The sequence below is a fragment of the Marmota monax genome, unplaced genomic scaffold, assembly GCF_021218885.2.
Source record: "Marmota monax isolate L192 unplaced genomic scaffold, Marmota_monax_Labrador192_F-V1.1 WCK01_AAM20220418_F8-fsc00076, whole genome shotgun sequence".
Taxonomy (NCBI): Eukaryota; Metazoa; Chordata; class Mammalia; order Rodentia; family Sciuridae; genus Marmota; species Marmota monax.
In genome coordinates this window covers 7456476-7475633 of record NW_026692843.1, presented here as the reverse complement: position 1 = coordinate 7475633, position 19158 = coordinate 7456476, and the positions used below count along the sequence as shown (strand labels likewise).

At 58.2% G+C, this 19158-nt stretch overlaps 1 protein-coding gene across 1 annotated transcript in view; it reads left to right on the top strand.

The window, feature by feature from the left end:
- The window catches only part of Tcerg1l (transcription elongation regulator 1 like), a 168489-nt gene that overhangs the window by 22471 nt on the left and 126860 nt on the right, over positions 1-19158 (top strand). The window contains exon 4 of the mRNA XM_046448690.2: positions 14166-14363. Within this exon, the coding sequence (XP_046304646.1) occupies positions 14166-14363 (198 nt within the window). The remainder of the gene's footprint in view (positions 1-14165; positions 14364-19158) is intronic.

Sequence of the window (19158 nt, the reverse complement as noted above, 5' to 3'; positions counted from 1 at the left end):
TGGGCAAAAAGCCAGATAAACTGGTGCACAGATTCCTCTGAATTACAGCTATCACCAGAGCTTTAATTCACCAGAAAGTTAGGTTCAAGACCTGCATGAAATGAACATGTGGGAAGTGATGTTAGATAAAAATGGAATATTCCACTTACTGGCCCATTATCGTCTTCCTTTGCAAACCAGGTGCGGAGTCTTGCAGGTAAGATCTGAGCTCCAGGAAGCAGAGCCCTGGGCTGTGTTGCCTCTCCTGAGTAGGCATAACCAGGGCTTGCAATGTCCTCTCCATACTCCACACCAGCAGGCCGAGCACCTGCCGCGCACCCTGCTAGTGGAGGTGCCAGGGACAGACCGTGAGCCAAACAGGGAGATGAAAGGGGTCTGCTCCGTGGGTCTTACGGACAAGTTTCTTTTCTCTTTGGGCAAATACTGCACTGTGTTAACTTGTATGAGTAGATTAATAAACTTTGGGTGAAAGGTTCCCAGATGGGGAGTCTGGTCTTCCTGCTGCTCTGGGAAGGCCACCTTGGCTGGGCTCCGCGTGGGAGAATCAGCTCCTTCTGCCTCTCAGTGTTGCCATCCACAGGTGCCTTCAGGAACAGTGTGGGGTCCTTGAGGAAGTGGCCTCAGATAGGCTGCTGAGGAATTTGAAAGGTTTGGATGGGCAGACCTGGCTATGCGGTGCTCCTGGGGTGGAGATTTGGGTCATTTCCTCAGTGGCTTAGTAGAAGCTGGGTGATCGTGGGGTGGTATTCATGGACATGGGGTGGTCTTCACTTTAGGGCCAGAGGTGGGAGGCCAGGGCAGTCCAGGCTTGTGGACCCTGAATGTCTATAGCTTCTGGGGAGGGTCTCTTTAGAACACACCAGTGCAGACCTGAGACTGGAGCCTCTGGAGGTGCCTGGAGGCGGCGCCACGTGAGCTTCTGGGGATCTGCCTTGGGGCAACAGAGAGGAGCACTCCCCAGGGAGCCAGGGGGCGCCCCTTGTGCTCCTGCAGTGACAACCGGGTGGTCTGGTCTTATCACAGCGGCCCTATTCCTCAGGTGCACGAGAAATGCCTTGGACACCAGCAGCGTTACGTTCCCTCCTCTCAGGAAAGGAAGCCTTCACTTCAGGTGGCATTATCTCAGTACAGTGGATTTTTAAAACCTGGGAATTAACCTTGAATCTCCTTTGTTCTGATGAGCCTATTTGCATTCATTCTCCATGATGGATGCAGCCCGCAGGTAGCTTCCCCAGGCAGCCAGATCCAGGCGAGCCTCGACCCACAGACCCACACCCCTGCAAGGCCCAGACAGGATGGGCGCGCACAGACACCAGCGGCGTCGTAGGGGAGACCTGCTTCCTCTGGGCAGCAGAGGTGGGTTCTACGATCTGCAGTAGACGTGGACATTAGTGAGGGTCAGTGGTGGCTTAGTGAGATCGTGAAACAGAGGCACAGGAGAAAAAGAATTCTCACAGGGGCCCACAGCGATCACCTGAATAGTGACTTTTTAAAAAACGGCACTTTGAGATTGCTCTGAAGGTCAAGATTTGAATATGGACTCAGAAGAGGAAGGTGAGCCAGAGACGAGCTCAGGTTCCCTGGAGAGCAAGACATCTTACCTGGGGGTGAGCAGGCGGGTGGCTCCCAGGAGGGCCTGACTCAAGGATCCTCTGGCTGCCACTGGCGTGGTGGCTGGCACACGGGCAGCAGGGCTCACCCTGCCCACCTGGAGCCCGTCATGGTGCCCCTCCAGGGGTGCCCACATGTATGTGTGGCTAAGCATCACCACAAGAAGAATAGGTGTGTGGGCACCGTGCCTCTCCCCCACGCAGGTACAGATGCCCCTGAGCCTCATAGGCAGCTAAGATGGCCTGGGGTGGCCGCTCGCTGGGCCAGGGCACAAGGAGAAGCCTGCCTATGACGCTCCCTGAGGGGGTCCCCCAGAGCAGCTGGCCTCAGCATCTGTCATCTGAGACCTGCTAAGTCTCAGAACCCGTCCTCCATTCCTTCAGATTATTCAGGGGCCATTCCTTGGAGCTGTCTGGGGGCAGGCGGGGAGTGGGTAAGGGAGGGAGGAGAGAAAGAAGGCAGGGCGGGCGGTTGAGGGAGCAGAGAGGCTCAGCACCCAGGGCATGTCCCACAGGTCCTTCCCGCCAGAAGGTTCTGGACATTGCTCAGCCTGGGTTCCCCAGGACTTGCGTGTCCCAGGAGGGGCCACTGAAAACCCACCTCATTAGGAGCAAAGTGAGGGATCCCGGACAAAGTGACATTTGGCCAGACAGACTTACACCTCGCCAGAAATGTGTCCAGATGGGAGAGAAGACCCTGGGCTAAGTTAGCCTGGAATCCATGAAATTCCAGAGGGAGGAGAGAGAACTGAGCCTGGCCAGGGAATCAAGGCCCCCCAGCTGCCCTGTGAGAGTGGTCACACCTCAACAGACAGCCCCGACTGCTTCCTCCCTGTCAGTGGCCCCATGGGAGACAGCAGGAGCCAACAGGCCCCATGGCCACTCGGGAGGAGGCACCAGCACCACGCAGAGGGGCGTGGGAGGACACAGAGAGAGAGGGACCAGCTGCCTGGTCAGGTCGTGGTCCTGGGCAGGAAGCACGGCTCAGGCTGCATTTGAAAAGATGATGAGTCTTGAGAGTCGAGCTCAATGTGGTGGGGGACCCATGTGCTCTGGGGCAGGGTTTGTCCCCATCTCACAGGTGAGAAATCCAAGGAGGGTCTAGGAGAGTGGCTCTGCCCCCGGCTGCTCGGCTCAGCTGGTCAGTGGTGGAGTCTGGCCAGGGCCTGCACTGGAGTGCTCAATCAGAGCTTTCCAGCTCCAGAAGGGACCATGAGCCCAGAGGACAGTGGGAGGCAGTGGTCACTGGTGAGCCCGCTGTGAACTCAGGTTCCCTGGGCTACAATCTCAGCATCCTCCCACACCTTCCTCCTGAGGGCTGACCAGACCCCCGTGTGGGGGGTGAAGCCCCCCGAGCCCCTGCTCTGTCCCCGGGCCTTCCTGTGATCTGTTGGATTTCCCCTGGGTAGGAAGCTCCTGACCCGTGGGCTTCTCCTGGAAAATGGAGATTCTCCAAGTCGCTGCCTCAGGACGAGCGGTCCCTTGGGGATGTCCCTCTGCCGGGGACACTTTTACTCAGATGCTCTCACGGCTGCTCATCCTGCTTTCTTAAGATCTCTGCTGAGCTGACCTTGGGGGCTCACCTACCTGTGTCCCTTTACGAGGGGCACCTGGCTTCTGTGCTCCCACCACTCGTTCCAGCCACTGTCCCATCGCCACCGACTGCTCCACTGACTCCCCTGTTGGCTTGTCCGTGGCTCCTCAGGCTGAACCTGAGCCCACACTTGCGAGGGCACCATGGCCACTTGTGAAGTGCCTGGGGATGGACGTTGGTGAGCCCTGGTGTGGTTGGGTCTGGCTGAGCCCCCCTCACTGGCCTGCAGGACGTTCTGTGCCCGTCAGTCTGTGCAGATGCAGCGACTGAGCTCTTGCAGCTTTGGAGCAGGCAGCGCTGTGGCCGGGAGACCTGGTGACTCAGACTGGGCTTCCAACTGGGCTCAGACCCCCCGTCCCTTCCAGTCTCTTCAGCGACTGGCCTGCCAGTGCTAAGCCCCTTTTGTCCACTGTGGTCCTCGCTCCCTCCTTGCACAGCTCTGTGCAAGGTCCCGGACAGGTCTGCGTGCACAAGGAGGGCTCTCCTGTCACTTGCAGCTGTGAGCTCAGCAAGGACACTCAGAGCCAGACAGTGCCGCGAAGCTGCTGGTTTAGGCTTCGGCTCGCTCAGGGCTTCAGTGCTCAAGGACGGACCCCATCTAGCTCTGTCATGCCACACTGAAGCAGGAACTCAGTGAGACACATCTCAGTAGCTGAAAACAATGAGAAATACTTTCTGACAATGTCGTTTTCGATTTCAAACATTGTGTGTATTCACTGGGGACATGCATGGAACCCTGGTCTGGAGGCTATTTCCTGTGGAAGTGTTTGGGTATGAGGAATGAAGTCATCCGAGTGGACACGTTTACCTGTGTCCTCCGTCCTCAAGTCTTGCCAGTGCACAGCGCGTGCGCTCACCTGGGGGCTCCAGCACCAGAGCCACTCAGGCAGGTGGCGACGAGGAGAGCATATTTGGTATCTCAATTATGAGGCATTCAGTCATCTTAATTTCATAACGAAGATCGGCACAGCGAAGCAGCAACGTTCCTCAAAACCGTCAGCAGCTTGATTGCATCGCCGTCTGACTGCATCTCCAAAGAGGAAGGCTCGGGCTGAGCATCATTTCCTGCACTTCATTACTGCCGTGGGATATTAGGAGGCGGGTAAGAGGTGAGTGTGCGGCGTGTGTGTCGCACATAATGAAGTGGCTTGAAAGCAGCCTCCTGATGATGAGCCACAGCACGTGGCTTAACGCATCAAGGAGCTCTCCACAAAACTTCTGTTATTGAGCAAAGGGGATCGTGCCAGGTTCAAGGTCAATGAGAGCTATCTTCCTGTTAGGAGTAGAATATGCCAGCTGCAGCTTTAGGGAGCAAGCGCGGTTATTATTTTAGGGCAAAGGGTTAACCTTCCTTAGTGCCACCGTGGTGCAGAGGTCGCTCTTCTTGGTGCCAGACTGGCCTGCTCTTTGCACCCTATGTGGAGGGTGCTGCTGGATCCCCCAAGGGAAACCGTCTCAGGAGCACACTGAGAGGTCCAGGAGGCTTGGTCGGCCTCTTACACCACTGCAGCTACTCACTGGGTGAGCTTTACAGGAGACCATTGTTGTCTCCTCTTAACACACATTTTAAGTGCCTTCTGTATGCACAGAATGGGGTGTGGCTTTGAGCGCAGCACTGCCCCAGGGTATAGATGTGTGTGAGATGGGTAGGCAAGTCTTGGGCTCTGGCAGGATGTGGTCTAGGGGACTCAGAGGCTCTTCCAAGCCAACGCTGGTGTCCAGGTTGGCCAGGATGCCCACACATTGCCATGGTCCTTGTCCCACCCAGGCACCTGAGCCTGGGCTGCTGCACACTGGCTCCTTCCTTACGGGTCTGATTCCTGGAAGCCTGGTCCTCTGCAGTGCTGGCCGGGGTGACGGGGGTGGGGGGGGTGGGCAGGCAGTGCGGGGCCAGGAGCTCCTGGAACCAGGCTGTTTCTCCTGAGGAAAACTGCTTCCCTGCCTTCCTGCCCCTTGCCCACTCTGACTGGCTTCGTTGCAGCAATCAGGATGTCTGCTCTACCGAGTGTGAGCGGCAATTGTCCTTTGGGGTAGTGTAATTAATCTCTAGTTTTAATAAAATGAATATTCAAATTATTGTGCAGTTACAGGAGACCATAAAACTAACAGTAAATCAGTATGGCTAAGCTGATGAGCAGAGCGGAGTGCATCCCCCACCTTCCTGGCATGGAGAGTGCATGCGCCCTCGTCCTGTACCATCCACACCCGAAGGCTGGAGAGCAGGCCTCCCATGTGGGGCTCTCAGTGTCCCTGCCATGGACATCACGGCTGCCATTCGTGTGGATGGGAGTGGACTCCTGTTCCTACTAGTGGGACCCCGGGGGCCTCTGGGGTCATGACATCAGGGTCCTGGTGAGACGTACGTCAGAACTGTGACTTTTAGCCCGTCAGCTCTGCAGAGGAGACCTGGCTGAGAGTCCCCACATGCTGGGGAGAAGCGCAGGGATCCTGGCTGCACCATCCATGGTGGGGCTGGGAAGCAGAGCCCGTCATCATGAGACAGGACAGGGACTGGGCAGGGAGCACCATTCACAGGTTGGGGCCTCAGAGCTCCCCACGGGTCTCTGGGGTAGGCACCACTGCCTGGGGCTGCACTCTGAGACCGCGAGCCCACCAGCTCCACCGAGGCAGCAGTCCCATCTGGGGAAACCTGGACTGTGGCTGGGGACAGGAAGGAGGGCTGAGCGGGTCCACATAGCACGGCCGGTGGGTGGCAAGCCCAACAGGTGGATCTCCACTGGGAAAGCAGAGGGAGACAGGACATCCCGGTCGGCAGGACCTCTAGTTCTGGGGCCTTGGGAGCCTCGCCGTGACTCAGAGTGAGTGAGCCGAACAGCAGGGCGCCAGGTGGAAAGCAAGCCAGAGCAGGTGTGGTGGCGCACCTGTGGCCCCAGCTCCTGGGGACCTGAGGAAGGAGGACCCCTTGATCCCACAAGGTCAGGACCAGCCTGGACGGCACACTGAACCCCGTCTCAGAAAGAGAGGAAGCCAGGTAGCAGCTCGCTGGGAAGAGCGTCCCTCCGAGGCCAGGAGCGAGGCAGGACAGACAGCAGCCCTGTGCAGATCATCTCCTGAGCACAGACAAGTGGCCCGTGAGTCAGTGAGGGCCAAGGGCTGCGCACACCGCCCACAGGGCTCGGGAGAGGTCCAGCACCAGGACCAGCAAGTCCTCCCGTCTCAGCTTCATGGCGATGGGCTGCCTCGAAGAGCTGAGGCATGCGGGCGGGGACGGTGGACCACCTCACCCCGGGTGAATGTCTCCGGGGGATGCCGTCGCCTGGACTCCGTCAGTCCCTCTGGGCCCAGTTTTGCGTATCATTTTGAAGAGACAGAGTGGTCTTTGCAGAAGGTAAACATGGGGCGATTCTCCACTTCTCCAGGCTCCTTCCTTCCCCGTGTCTGCTGCGTGGACCAGCTGCCTGCAGCTGCAGAACAGCAACACACGCCCTCCTCACTGACCCTAGCAGAGGCCAGACAGTGGCCACTCTCCCAACACATGCCAGGCAGGGGAGAGAAGGGGGGTAAAATAGGAAAGCAGGTTTCTCCGGCACAGTTATTGATGGACTGTTCCCTTTGTACTGGGGGAGTTCCACGGGGAGACACTTTCCTGGGTCGCTTGCTCTCCCTCTGGGTGGCACCTGACGTCATGTCCTTGTTTCCTGAAGGTCCTGAGCAACCAGGCCGTTGCTGGAAACCTGCTGCCTGAGCCTGAGGCTTCTCTGGGCCCTCTGAGGGGACGGACGGGGACTGGGAGCCGTGTTTAGAGGGAGGCCTGAATCTGGATCTTTGGGCTCACTGGGGTCTTGGGCTCAAAGGGCATCGACAGAGGTCCCCTGGGCAGCAGGCAGGGAGTGTGGGCTCCACCTTTGCTTTGTGGGCCTCAGCAGCATTTCGTGGGCATGGCTGTAGGGTGGGTGTTGGAGGAGAGTGGAGGTGCCTTCAGAAGGCGCTGCGAGGGAGCTGGTGTCCACTGTCTGGGAGCAGCCCCAGGAGGAGGGGCTGTCTTCACTCATTGTTTATGGGACTGACTCGGGGCAGCTGGAGGCTGGAGGTCATGGACATGTGGTGAGCAGGTACATCGGTCGGCAGTGACCAGGCTGTCACTGTGCGCCCCTGGTGGAGGGTCCCAGAGAGCAGGGACTCGGTTGTTCTCAGGTCTAGAGTCAGATCTGACCCCTGGTTCAGTGGGAAGCCAGTGTTAGGGTTTTGATTCAAGGTCCCTGAAAGCTCATGATTAGATTGTGACAGTCACAGCCTCATCAGTGCCCATTGTGTGTGCTCTGTGTGCCTGAAGCCAGTGTCCTGTTCACACAGTCTTCTGCAGAAATCATGACCGGTTGATAGAGGGAGGCCTGCAGGACTTCCCCTGGGGCCGAGCTCACTTGCTAAGCAGAGGCGGACGGCAGGCTGTCCATGTCCCTGTGCATGGAGAGCGTGACGGGGTGCTTGTCAGATCCGGTTTTCCCCTCTGCATGGACTCACCACATCTACTGTTTACCTGACTCTCTGCCACCTTGAGTCCTGGAGTCCTCCCCCACACGGTGTCCTCGCATGCAGACGTGGCAAGCGGGCCCCCCCCGCCCCACACAGTCTTCTGCAGATGTCCAGGCCCTAACTTCTCACCCACTCTGCAACCTGCTGGGGGTGACAGTTCCCAGCGTGGCGGCTGATGACTTCTCCAGGTGGTCTCAGGGCCCTGATGCTGGCATGCTCCTCCCTGAGGCTGGTGGCCTCTGGCAGTGACAGAGGCCTGGGTCCCGTGAGGTCTCACCCGTCTTCTTCTGACACCTGCCTTCTTGCAGGAGAGACCAAGGGCAAGGCCTGGCTGCTCTCCGTGTGCCCAGAGAGGTGGGGAGCCCAGGATACTGCCCAGCATTCGTGGGTGCCCTGAGTGGCGCAGTGCCAACTTAGCTTGTTCAGCCTGACATTTAGGGTCTGGAGCGCCTGCCCGCCCACCACCCAGTTCCCCTGGACAGTGTCCCTCCCTTCCTTCCCTCTGCTGAATCCCATTCTAGATGGGTTGCAGGCTCTGGCAGCCGGTGCTGGAGGAGTCGGTAGCAGTGTGAATGGGTCAGAGGGTCCACTGCAGAGCCTGCTGCCCTCCGCACTGCTGAGACCACAGAGTCTTAACCAGTCATGCTGCCCATGGCCAGACCCATCTGTGCACGCAGCCAGGGGGCTTTGGGGACACCAAGGAGTGCCTTTGAGAAGCACTTGTCCTCAGGTGTGTCAGACAGGGAAGGTGTGTCTTCAGCCAGGGGGGCCAGCCCCAGCCCTGCAGAGGGGGACCCGGCCAGGTGGGCCTGACTAGGGGAGGCAGGTGCCACTGCTCACTGTGGCCTTTGTGTGATTCTTGTGTCCCCAAGCCTCTCTCTCTCCCACTGCAAACAGGGTGGCTAGCAGCTGTTCTGCTCGCTGCTGGCCAAGCGCTTACTGTAGATCAATGTGGACGAAGCTCCTTTGTCAGGTGGTAACTGGAGAAACAGGTCGGTGGCAGCGACTCACATGGCCGCAGTGGCAGTGGTCGCCAAGGGCTGGGGCTGAGCGCAGGGTTCTGGAGCCCCACCCCGCCCTCTCCTCCAGCTCTCCACCAGGGATATGCATGGTTAACGACTGTGGTTTTAAGCATTGATTTCATAAGGGATGCTTATGGGGCGGCATTTCTGGTTTATCTCTTAGCTGGCTTAGCAGGGTTTTGGCTGGTCCTATCTTATGTCACTGTTTACCCAACTAAGGGGTTTTCTGCAGTCCTTTGGGGAAAGCAAGTTATTATTATTTATCAGTCGACCCAATTTATTGAGCGCTGCTGCTCCTCTTCCAACTTGGCTTGAGACGCGCTCTCCCGGGAGCAGCTGGCGTGGGGCTCTCCTTGGCGCCCTGGCTTCCTGGCTGGTGTCCTCAGAAGCAGGTGCCCGAGGGTGCTCATCTGTTGGCCTGGTGCCTCCTGCTCTGTGTCTCAGGCCCAGCGCTGCCCAAGGCCTGGGTGCAGCAAGGCTGGCTGCCTGACAAGCAGGTGCTTCGGAGGCAGAGAGGAAGGAAAGCAGGAGGCGGCCCCACCCTTCCTCCCAGCCCAGCCCTGCCCGCCATGCAATGCTGTTCATTGTGGAAGTGCCCGTGTCCAGGTGCACTGTGGCTTTAGGGTGTGTCTTGGGGCTCAGGGCCAGGCACTGTTTACCTTGATGGGCTGGGTGATGGCTTCAGGTTGAAGGTCCCCAAGACCAGAGCTCCAGGAAGTGTACAGTGAGACAGGACCTCGTCCTTCCTGCTCAGCCACAAGTCATGAAAATCAGTTTATCGGCTGATTTGGTGAGAATCAGGGAGTTCTATTTCCATATGCAGCCGAGGGGCTCGGGCAGGTTAAGGGTGCTCCTTCCAAGCTCGTGTCTGAGGGCGATTCAAAAGGTAGGCTTGCTTGTATCTTTAGTTGACAGATGAGTTCTGGCAACAAAAATCACATAGAGATAAAAATATCTTCACACTTCCATCTACAAAACACTCTGACCTTAACATCTGTTTAAAACACTCTAGTTATTTTCCTGTTCATTGCTAAAGGTCATCTTCATTTTAAATGATGGATCAAATTTGTTTCAAAACATGCAAGGGTAGCGCATCACTGAGGTCCTGAGGCTGGGCCTGTCTTAAGCAGAAGCATCGAGCACCGTGTCCACCCACAGGCCTGGCCCTGGGTGTTCACTGCCACTCCCTGTCTCCTTGTAGCATGTTTTAAAAATTGTGTTTAAATAAGGTCTTGTTGGCACAGTCTGCCAACCTCTGGGGTGTGGTCGACAACACAGGACAGAGGGAATGGAGCCCACCTGCAGGGCCTCCAGTCTCCCCTGCACCCCAGGGGTGATGGCCGACCATGTGGACACCTGGCCAATGGGAGGGGCTTTGAGTAGGAACTTAGCCCTTCAGGGGCTCGGATGAGCCAGTCAGAGGAGCCGATTAAAACACAAGCCTAGAGTGAAGGCCCTGGCTTTACCCCCTTGGGATGGTGCAGGCCAGGGGACCTGGAGGAGGCGCCCGCAGTCTCCCCAGCTCTCTAGCCCATTCCCTCCCTCACAGAGCAGGGCAGGGTCCAGGCCACGTGGACAGCACAGAGGTGGCCTCTCTTCTGAAGAGGGTTCCTGCAGGTTTATGGACTTGCAGCAGGAGAGCCAAAGGAAGGGCTCGGCAGGGCTCAGGTCCGAAACGGTGGGAAGTGTTCCAGGCCCCCGTCCCAGGAGGAGGTGGATGGGGAGTGTCTCCAGGCCCCCCACCCATGATGAAGACAGTGGGGAGTGTCTCTAGGCCCCCCGCCCCATGAGGACGCACTCCGGAGGTGCCTGGATTTGCCCTGGGCCTGAGGCCTCTGGTGGACCCCTAGGAGGGGAGGTGCCACCCCTGCTGGGTGCACTGCCGGGAGGGAGCCTGCCCCAGGCCCCATCTGCTGCTGCTGTCTGGGAGCCTGCCAGGTGCCAGTCCTGCACCCCTTCTGGCATGGAGAGAAAGGTGTCCTGGCGGCTCGCCAGGCACGGCCCTTGTAATTGCCTGGTCAGGCCCCAGACATCACCTGGTCTTTGGACTGGAGCTGCACCCCTCCGGCCCCAGTCTGCATCCCGATCCCACCAGGCTGCTCTCTTACACATGGTGACCTGCATTCGCCATGAAGACGTCAACCTCTCCTTCTGTGGGTGGGGGGCCTTGCCAGCCCCTCCCCCGTCACAGCCCAGGGTTCCAGGCCTGGCGCCTCCCGGGCTCTCACAGCCTCAGTGCAGCTCTGAGCCTCCTGCAGAGAGGCAGGAAGAGAGGCCTGCTGCTGGTGGTCACTGCTGGGCCACACATGCGTCCTGCTGTGGGCATGAGTCAGGTGTCCACACAGGGCCCGTCCCTAGGGCTGGTGCCTGGGGCTCCTGGGCCGGGCAGGACAAGGGTCCTGGGGTGATGAAGGGCCAGCTCAGGGGGCCTGAGGGGCTTTGCTCTTTGCTCCCACCCCTGGCCCTTTCCTGGGGGCTTCCAGCAGCTCAGGACTGGGCCGTCCTCTGAGCCACCTCTTCCTGGGCAGCCCTTGAGGACTCCCCTTGCCATTGTCTCGAGAAGCACTGGGCAGGGCTCCAGTGGTTACAGCCAGCTGTGGAGAAGCAGTGGAGAAAGGACTTCTGGAGAGGGAGAAGCCACTTTGAATAAGAAGCACTCACACGGGACTTGGAAGTGTGTTGAGATTTTCCCCAAATCAGTCATTCAACTGATGGCTGCATGCCCCGGTGCTTGCAGAGGCTCACCCCTGGCCTGGTCCTGGGTGAAACACGCAGGTGTCCACCTGGGGCGCAGTGGTCTCTGCCATGCTGCTCGCCTGGGCGTCACCTGGGACGCAGTGAGTGAGTATGGCAGGTCCATGTGGCACTTGCACCCCCAGGAGCAGTGGGCTCTGAGCAGCAGCTGGCCACTCAGTGGTAAAGGGGGTGTCTATCTGTGATATCTCATGGGAAAGCAGCCTGCAGTGGGACCGCAATGTGGTGCCAGCACGGAGGGGCCGTGCCAGCAGAGAACAGCAGCACAGTCAGGTGCTCAGGGGGGTCCGGGGGACATTTTCACTTATCTACGGGGTCTGCTGTGGGGCGGTTTTGTTATTAAGCTGTAGGGTTTTGAGTATTGCTTACGTTCTCTGACTTTCGATCCCTACATAGTAATGATGGGATCCATTACACCCCAGTGGAACAGACGAGGTCCAGAACTGGGGACAGCAAGTGCCACAAGCAGTGTGTGGCTGTTGGGGACAGAGCAGTCAGCCTCTCGGGAGGAGTCGGTGGTTTCTTACAAAGCTACTCATACCTCTACCGTGTTATGCTGCAATTCCCCTCCTTGGTATTTACCCAGAGGATTTGAAAACTCATGTCCACATTAGGATCTGGGCACAGCTGTTGTAGCAGTTTATTCATAATCACCAACACTTGGAAGTTCCCGGGACGTCCTTCAGTGGGTGAGTGGGTAACTGCTGCGTCCTTGGAGTGAAATACTACTCAGCCATAACCAGGAATGAGCTGTCGTTCCTTGGGAGACATGAAGGAAGCTCCCATGCGCCTCGCTCGGTGGGGGATGGAGGGACGTTAAGTGAACATGGCCAAGGGCAGAAGCCAGTCGGTATGGCTGGGCAAGGCTTGGTTCTGATCACAGGGCATTCAGAGAAGACATGGCCACAGTGGATAGGCCAGGGGCTGTGGGGGTGGGAGGAGGGGGAAAGTGCAGTGTGGGCATTTCTGGGGCCGCAGGACTCTGGGTGAGGCTGGGGTGGCAGATACGCGTCAGTGTGCGTTTGTCAAAAACCCGTAGGGCATTCAGCGCCAATGACAACGAATCCTGCAGGAAACTGTGGGTCTTAGTGAGTCACTGTGTGTCCCCGAGAGCTCTCCCCTGTGGAGACGCACCGCGGCAGAGCAAGGCGCCAGCAGGGACCTGGGGTGGCCAAGGAGGGAGCGGCACCTTCTGCTGGTTTTGCTGCAGCCCAACGCTGCTTGGTGAAAAGTCAACTCAGGTTTAGAATCCGTGTCTGCCTGTCACTGGGACTTCAGAAACCGGGCAGACAGGAAGGAGAGGAGCCAGATTTATGTCCACATTCAAGACTGACTTCCAGTCCCCCACGGGCAGCTTTTTAAACACGTCTGACATCCTGGTGGAAGGCTCTCTGAGATGCAGGTCGGCAGGCACTGTCCCTGGGCCTGGGCTGAACCGAGCCCTGCCTGTCATCCCCAAGCAGCCAAGATCAGGACATCCACGTGGTGTCAGGGCTGGCCTTCTCTGCTCCATGCCCCATCCCTCAATGTCTGCCCACGCCAAGTGCCACCCCAGTCACCACACACCTGTGTCCACCTGCATCCACCCGCACTGCCTGCTGTCCCCCAGCCAGCCCTGTTTCCTCATCGCCCACGTCCTTCCCCTTGCCCCCTCCACCTGCCTCCCATTCTCCTGGACACACAGGGCCTTTGCACTCCCTGCTGTTTGTCTGTGGCCCTCTCCTCTAGGGGCCAGTGGTTCCTCCCTGTGCTCCTGACCCCCTTCTCTGCCTTTCCCCTTGTGCCCATCAACCTATCACAGAAGGCAAATAAGTGAGAAAAATGTAGTCTGTATGTCCTCTGGGAGGCCACGCCTGGAGGCAGCTGTGCACTGTGGGCCCTCGGCTCTGTCCCTGTGAGCGGGAGCAAGCCGCACCTGTCAGTGACTGAGGTGTAGATATTTAAGTGCTTTTCTGGCCTGTTTTGTCACTCACCTGTCTTGTGAGTCATTGCATAACTGTCCTTGATCCCTTTGGTGGCCGAGTCCTCACCAGGGACAACCTGATGGCAGGAGGCTGGCCGCATCCTGCAGCTACAGGCCGGGTCCTGTGAGCTCAGGACACCCATCTGCCCTGACCCACAGCTGCCCCTTCCAGCAAGCCCTCTCCATCCCATGTGTGTGGCCTGGAGTGGCTCCAGTGACCACGCTCTTGTCACCGTGGCTTCTCTTTCCTTTCATCCTCTTGTGCATTGAGGATTGAGCCCAGGGACACTTTACCACTGAGCCACATCCCCAGCCTTTTTGATTTTATACCTGGACACAGGGTCTCACCAAGTTTCCCAGGCTGACCTTGAACTTGCCATCCTTGGTTGCTGGGGTCACAGAGGTGCACCCTGCCCCGGCCTGTTGTGGTGATTTCTGACGTTGTGCACTATCCACGTGCATCACAGCTGGGCTGCTTCTGTTAGGGTGCAGGGGTCTCGCTCCTCTCCCGGGTGACCGCGGGCTCTGCAGTGCACTGGACATCCCGCAGGGCATGTGCAGTTGCACAGTCCACCCTCAAGTGTTTCCTCTGGGGAGGGAGGCCCACAGGTGGGCTTTCTCTGGAGGGCGCTGGCGCGGGGTTTGGGTGCTGGTGCCTGACATGGTGCAGCAGGCGTCTGTCACCGTGGATGACGCACATCCCATTCTGACCTGTCCCTCTTCCGCAGGTGGTTGCCATAACAGCCTTAAGCCGATCAGCAACAGTCCCACCATCGCCATCGCAGCCGCCGCTGCAGCCGCTGCCGCCGCTATGGTCTCCGTGGACCCTGAGGGACTCCGGGGTCCATCCCCTGCCAGCGTGCAGCCCTGCCACTTCCTGACATTGGCGCCCATCAAAATACCGCTCCTGACGGCCCCCTTCTCAGGTAGGCACAGAGCCGCGCGTTGCTCGCAGACGGAATCCTCCATCGGTGAGAGGCAGGGACGCTGGCCTCCGTGGCTCAGGTTTCTGGTCAGTGCCTATGGCCAGGGGTGCATGTGCTGCCGGACAGTCTTCTGAGGTCATGCAGGGTCTGCTCAACGTCAGACTGCCCAGACACACCTGGGTTCCACCAGAAGCCAGGCCTTGCTGGGCCACCCGGCATTTTCAGCCTATGAGTGAAGAACTGAGCTGTCTCCTAGGACTCTGTGGCATAGTGCAGGAGCCTGGCGGTGCAGGGACCCAGACCTTTGTTCTTTCCTCGCGTGGGGCACACAAAATAGCAAGAGCAGCCCTGGCAACGAGTCCGCGTGGCACTAGAGCACAGTGCTGAGCCACTCGCCCCTCCCTGGCCAGGCTGGGACTGGGGCAGGATGAGTGACGGCCCCGAGCCCCTGAGCTCTGTCCTGGGGCGTGGGGCTGGCGGACACTCTGGCTTTCTGGGAGGTGCTGGGAGTTGTGGCTGCAGGGCCAAGGAGGTAGACAGCACTGGGTGAGCCCTCCAGGGGTGCTCTGGTTTTCGTTGTTCACCTGAATGGGGATTCCGAGAAAGATGACACACACGGGGGGTTGAAACAGCATCCTGGATCCGAAAGTCCACAATCTGAAATGCTCCCAATCCACCCCTTTGGAGTGCTGGCAGGGTGTCCCCTATGGAATTTCCACACCATAAAGATTTGTTTCTTGCACAAAATTACTTTTAAAATATTGTATGAAACCTTCAGGCCGTGTGTACAAGGGGTACATGAAACATAAATACACTTCCTTTTAGGCTTGGGTCTCATCCCCAAGATGTTTCATCACATATGTACAAAAATCTGAAAAAATCCCTAATCCAAAACCCTCGAGGTCCCCAGCAGTTTGGAGGAGGGACGCTCCGCCTGTGTCGCTGCCTGCGAGGCTGGGAAGTGTGTCCGGGCATCACACGCCCAGGGTGAAGGGCGAGCTGATCCCCTGGTTCCCAGTCTCTGTAGAGTGGTTTGGCCTGTGGACCTTTCCTCCTGCAAACCTAGAGTGGTCTTCTCCACGCTGGGCTTTGCATTCTGTGTTTCCACATCGGTGTGATGAGTATTGGGTCAATGTACTCTCAAGAACCAAGTCCCATTTGCGTTTCCGCGTGTGAGTGAACTCACATTTGGAGTTTGATGGGAAAATAAGCGAGTGTGTGGGTAACCCTGTACGGAGCCCAGCTCCCAGCTGTGTCAAGATGCTGTCTGAGACCTGTCAGTCACTGACATTTGATCAGCTGACACTGATCCCCCGGGAAACCCATCTTAGAACCGAGACGGGGTGCCAGGGGGCTTCACTTTCTGTCTCTCAGGCATTTAGGAAATGACATCATAAACATTAGCCCCCTTCTGTGTTTGCCTTTTCAAAGGTTCTGTGACCAAATCAGCCACACGACGCGCTCAATTGGAAAAGGTCAAGCCTCTGGGTTGTAGTCTCTGCCTCGATGGGGGCGTTGGCTTTGGACATTTGATCTAAAGCCCTGCTCCGAGGAGGGTGAGGTTGAAATGCAGTCGGGGGTGGACCAGGCCCTGCAGCTCTCCCAGGGGTGCCCAGTGAGGGTGTTGGAGGGGTGGCCACCTGCAGTACTGTCCAGGGCACCTCTTCTAGCCATCTCAGAAGTGAGTGAGGCCAGCCAGGCCCATGTGACACCAAGCTGGAGGCCCCGGGAGAACCTCTGGAGAAGCGAGGCTTGCAGGAGATGCCGGGCAGCTCGCCGGCCAGGGCTGTCCCCAGGCCACTCCCCGCAGCCTGTGTGCAGGGAGCCTGCTCTTAGAGTCAGCTGTTCTGATGAGCAGCTCGCTGGGGAATTCCTGACACCCCTTAAAATGGGTGGATAGCGAGGGGCAGGAGAAGGACAGAGGTCCCTGGGAGGTCTAGGGGGACCCAGAGCAGAGGGGAGTCGTCAGTGGAAGTCTGCTCCGTGAGAAGTGATGTCGTGGACGCCGGTGCTTTGGGTGTCCAGAGGGGAACCACCCGTGTGCACCCAAAGGTGATGATTCCCACTGCCGATGAGAGAGCTGGACACCCTCAGCTTGGTGACAAGAGCCAGATGGCCTCAGAGGCCACACAGAGTGGGATCCATGGTTCTCATCGGGACATCTTGGTCTCCAGGGCATAGTTGGCAGTGGCAGGAGATGGCTTTTGGTTGTCGGAACTTCAGGAGCTACTGCTGGGATCTTTGGGGTAGAGGCTGGGGAAGTAGCCCGTGTCCCTGGCCCCAGGACAGTCCCCGTGATAACAGCGATCCTTCGGCCGACTTCAGGGATGCTGCTGTCAGGAAATCCTGGTTCATGCCAGGAGGCTGCCGACCAGAAACCGAGGCCTTGGCAGGTGCAGACTCACCTGGGAGTTCCTGCTCCTCTAGCCTGAACCCCGAAGGAACCAGGCTGTCTGGGAGGAGGGAGCAGGAGAACCTCAGGATATTTGCCCTCAGGGGGAGCAGCTGGAGGCCCCGGGACTGGCTCTGCCCGCAGCCAGAGCAGGTTCCCCTCCTGGGCTGCCACTCAGCACTTCCCTGCACTGTCTCTCTGCTGCTGGGCCCCTCAGCCTCCTGCTGGGGCCCTCTGATCACGTGCTGTCCCCTTCCTGGGCCCCAGGTTACCTGCATGCAGGGTTGGGTCTTTCTATCCTGGCCCCTCTGCACAAGTGGGTTGACTGAACTCAGCTGACTTCAGGGCCCTGCCTTCCGGGACCACTGTCCCCAGGGCTAGGCTGAGCAGAGCTGCTCTCTGCATCGAATGCCGCTGCTCGGGTCTGCTAGAGCTAGCGGGGGCAGCATCGAGTGGAGGGCACAGCGCACTGCAGATGTGCTGTCTGTTATTCAGGTGGGCGTCCCTGTGACCACAGGACCCCACAAGAACAGCTTAGCAGAGGAAGGGTCTGTCTTGGCCCCCAGTTTCAGAGACGTAGTCCGTGGCCAGCCAGCCCCACAGTCTGGGTCAGAGGTGAGGTGGACATCATGGCAGAAGGTCATGAGGAGGAAAGCAGCTCAGGATGGAGAATCGGGGAGAGGAACAGGCCCCAGGAAAACCAAGCCTTCCCGTGACCTGCCACCTCCAGCCACCCGCACCTGCCTAGTCACCACCCCATCATGCTCTCATAATGCAACCCTTTCACCCTGACTATGCCTGGTGAGCACAGAGCTTTGGGGACAGCGCGTGGGCAGTCATAGCCCTGCCCTTTCTGCTGACAGCTGGGCTGGGACGGCTGGAGGAGCCACCAGGAGGCTGGACAGAAAGGCGGCCTCTTCACCACTGGCATCTCCCTGCTCCTTCAGGCCTCTGGCTTCAGACTGCAGAGGAGCTTCCAGGGGAGGTGATCTCAGTGCGTAAGGAGCTGTTTGTCAGGGCACCGTGAGAGATGGGATGAGTGGGCTGGGGATGTCCCCGGAGCACTCCAGACCTGCAGCCACCAGACAGGGTCCTGCCCTGACCTTGTGCCAGGAACGGTGAGGTGGGCTCAGAGCTGACCGAACTCGGCAGCTGCCCCACAGGACGGGATAAATGAAGTGGTTCTTCTTTTAAGAATAATCCTGTCTATTGCCATTTTCTTAAGCATGTGAGTGAGAAAGGTGCTGCGTGAGTGAGGAGTCCGTCTCTAGTAGCAAAAATTACCATCAAATACAAATATTAAAAGGTGCCATCTGCCTTGGAGATCATTTGCCACCTGTTCTTTTGCTTCCAGAACTATTTAATGGTCTAGATTTAACGTGTTGTCCTGCCACAGAACAGCTGGGAGTGACTATTGTTTTTCTGCCAGTATCTTGCCAGCCAAGCCGCGTAACGAGTCCGAAAAGTCTCCAGGCCAGAGCCAGCGCGGCCTTTCAAGTCTCCCTCGTTAGGGAGCCTGCAGATGCTCAGGCAGGCCCCGCGACAGCGGCCGTCAGCCATGCGGCACGACGGCTTTCATTTCTTTTTTTTTTTTAATCCAGGAATTGTTTTCTCCTCCACTATAATCAAAAATGTCATAATACATATTAACATTTTAGAGTTTTCCAGAGTCAAAAATACAGTAACACGGTAACAACATAATTACTCACAACCCAATATGCAGGAGCCCAGCTTCCTGTGGGGAAGGCGTGTGTGTCTTGGACGGAGGCATCAAGCCACCGTTAGTAGAAAGTGTGGGGACCTGAACAGGCAATGGGCTTCGGGCACTTTGCTACCTGTGACGACCGAGGTTGTGTCCAGACACCTGTGCAGGTCTCCAGGCTGGCGCTAGGACTGGGTGTGTGGCAGCCTCTCCTACGTGGAGAGTGTCCCTGGGACCCCAGGGCAGGACCCGTTTTCACACGAGTCTCCCCTTTCGGCCAGGTCTAGGTGGCGCACCCAGAAGGTGCTCCTGTGACCCGAGTCCCCCAGGGCTCTGGTCCCTGAGGAGCCTGCGGCACTCTGTCTGCATTGGCCATCTCCACCGGTAGATACGACCCACTCTTTCTCTGAAAAGAAAAATTGGAGCTGCCGCTGGCCAAGCCTGTGCATCTACGTCAAGAGTAAAGTGTGGAGTGCCCCAGACGCCATGTGGCCCTCCCAGGGGAAGCAGCGGCACCCAGTGCCCAGCCTCCCTGCAGCTGTGCCACATGTGTGCCAGGCACCCACTGCCGCTCTTTCCACGGTTGTTCGCCACACCCTCCAGGGCCTGCAGACTTGTCTCCTGTGAAGTTCACAGAGTGCACCCTGGGTACACACCTGGTGCAGCCGGTCTGGTCAGGGAGGTGTCTCTGGGCGCTGCCA